Source organism: Colobus angolensis, unplaced genomic scaffold, assembly GCF_000951035.1.
Source record: "Colobus angolensis palliatus isolate OR3802 unplaced genomic scaffold, Cang.pa_1.0 Scaffold126, whole genome shotgun sequence".
Lineage (NCBI taxonomy): Eukaryota > Metazoa > Chordata > Mammalia > Primates > Cercopithecidae > Colobus > Colobus angolensis.
In genome coordinates, this window is record NW_012113808.1 from 2,343,545 (window position 1) to 2,345,480 (window position 1,936).

At 44.8% G+C, this 1,936-nt stretch overlaps 1 protein-coding gene across 2 annotated transcripts in view; it reads right to left on the reverse strand.

Annotated features, from left to right (window-relative positions):
* The window catches only part of URB2 (URB2 ribosome biogenesis 2 homolog (S. cerevisiae)), a 33,527-nt gene extending 31,592 nt beyond the window's left edge, over window positions 1–1,935 (reverse strand). The window contains exons 1-2 of one of the 2 annotated variants that reach the window (XM_011933326.1): window positions 1,856–1,935; window positions 465–603 (exon numbers count right to left, since the gene is read on the reverse strand). In XM_011933326.1, the coding sequence (XP_011788716.1) occupies window positions 465–590 (126 nt within the window). In that variant the 5' untranslated portion in view covers window positions 591–603; window positions 1,856–1,935. Of the gene's footprint in view, window positions 1–464; window positions 635–1,855 lie in introns of both variants that reach the window. The other variant, XM_011933327.1, reaches the window with a different exon arrangement.
* Window position 1,936: the final 1 nt, after the last annotated feature.

Consider the following 1,936-nt stretch of genomic DNA (forward strand, 5'->3'; position numbering starts at 1 on the left):
GACGGGGTTTCACCAGGTTAGCCAGGATGGTCTCAATCTCCTGACCTCGTGATCCACCCGTCTCGGCCTCCCAAAGTGCTGGGATTACAGGTTTGAGCCACCGCGCCCGGCCATATAATTATATATATTTTTAAGAGATGGGATCTTATTATGTTGTCCAGTCTGGTCTAGAACTCCTGGCCTCAAGCGATCTTCCTGCTTTGGCCTCTCAAAATAGAGATTACAGGCATGAGCCACTGCCCCCGACCTAAATGAGGTTTTTTAACAGAAAAAAAAAAATGTATTAATGAAGTACCTGACTGATGTAATGACTTTTTTCATTGTCATTACATTTAACTTCCAACAAAGTTCCCTCCCCAACTTTTTCTCTATTTTTTTATTTTAACCAATTGTCAATATCCAAATTATACAAGTGATAATTATCTTGACAGACTGTAAAAATATGAAATTCACATTAAACTTACTTGTTCTTTATTCGGAAGAAAGCACTGGTGAGAAATCCAAGCAAAGTGAGCTAGTTTTAGTTTATCTTCCCAGGAGGTTGTCTTGCTTTTGAGCTTTAGGGAAATGCCAGAATAAACAGCAGCCATGGCTAGGCTTTATCTACAGTTTAAAAACAATGGGAAAAAAAATACTATAACAAGGTCAGACTGAGGAGGCACCAGAAAGCCAACAATATTGCATCTTATCGTTTACCTAATATGTAGTCTTTTAAAAGTTTTTAATGAATCAACAGATTTGTCGGGGTAAATCTACATACAAGATGCTTGACTCCATGAATTTTCTGGGGGAAGTTCAGACAAAAGCAAGAAAAAGATGGACTACACACACAGAAGATGGACTATACGTATTCCAGCTGTGATCAAACATCACTTCCAAAGGTGAGTGTGCAGGAACTCAACAAGGCCAATATCATTGTTTACATTACTTGTGGAAAGAGTCATTCATACATGGTTTCAAATTGAAAGAGGAAAAGATACATAAGCAATATCTGGAGAAAGTAATATGTTTCCAAGTGAGAAAGAAATCCCCAAAGGAATACTGTTATTTCAGCTGCAACAGTAACCTTCCGCTAAGACTTTTGTTCAGTCATGTATAAATTTACAACGCACATACACACTTCTAAAAAGACACAAGAGATACTTGCACAAGGAAAAGATTAAAAATAGAAAACAAAAAACCGTGAAGTCTCGGGGACAGCAAACATACCAAACACCTACAGTTACTATAAAACTGGGTAAACTTGGTTGAGTTTCCTAAAAGTTATAGAGAAAAGGAACGTTAAGACGTTTTCATTTTAGAAATTAAATTATCCTTCACTCTACTGCAGAGGACAAGAACCATCAAGTGCTGTCAGTTTTCCTATTTTGTCAAAATGTCCAAAACGAATTCAACGATGCCTGACTTCTAAGTTCAATACCATAGACCGCCACCGCGACAGCTACAAAGTGCATAACAGGTGTTTGCTGAACTGGCTACAAAGACAACCGAGATGCTCTCCCCAGCTCCGCCAGAGTTCACCTCTCCGGGCCTGCAACCGCCCTTACCCGGCAATACGAAGTTCAGGGCGGACAGCACAGCCCTGCCAGCACTCCTTGCCCAGCAGAAAGAGACCAAGCAACAAGAACCAGGGGAGAGCAGCTAGATGCCAGGAGGAAGTTTGCCTTCGCGAATGGAGCGTGCCCAGTCGGCTCTCGCCCAGTGTCTGCTGGCGGCACCCGAACTGGGCAGGGTTGGGGGACCCCCATCCCGGGCGCGGCCTCAGGTAGGGAGCTCTCCTCCGCACTAGCCCCGGGTGGGGGACTCACATCGGAACCTGGCTGCAGGTAGGGGCTCACCGCGGGTGGGGACTCACCTCGGGACCCGGGCCCTGTAGGGGGCTGACCTCGAGACAGCTCCGGGCAGACGGCGGAGGACGGCGGCGACGGCGGCAGCG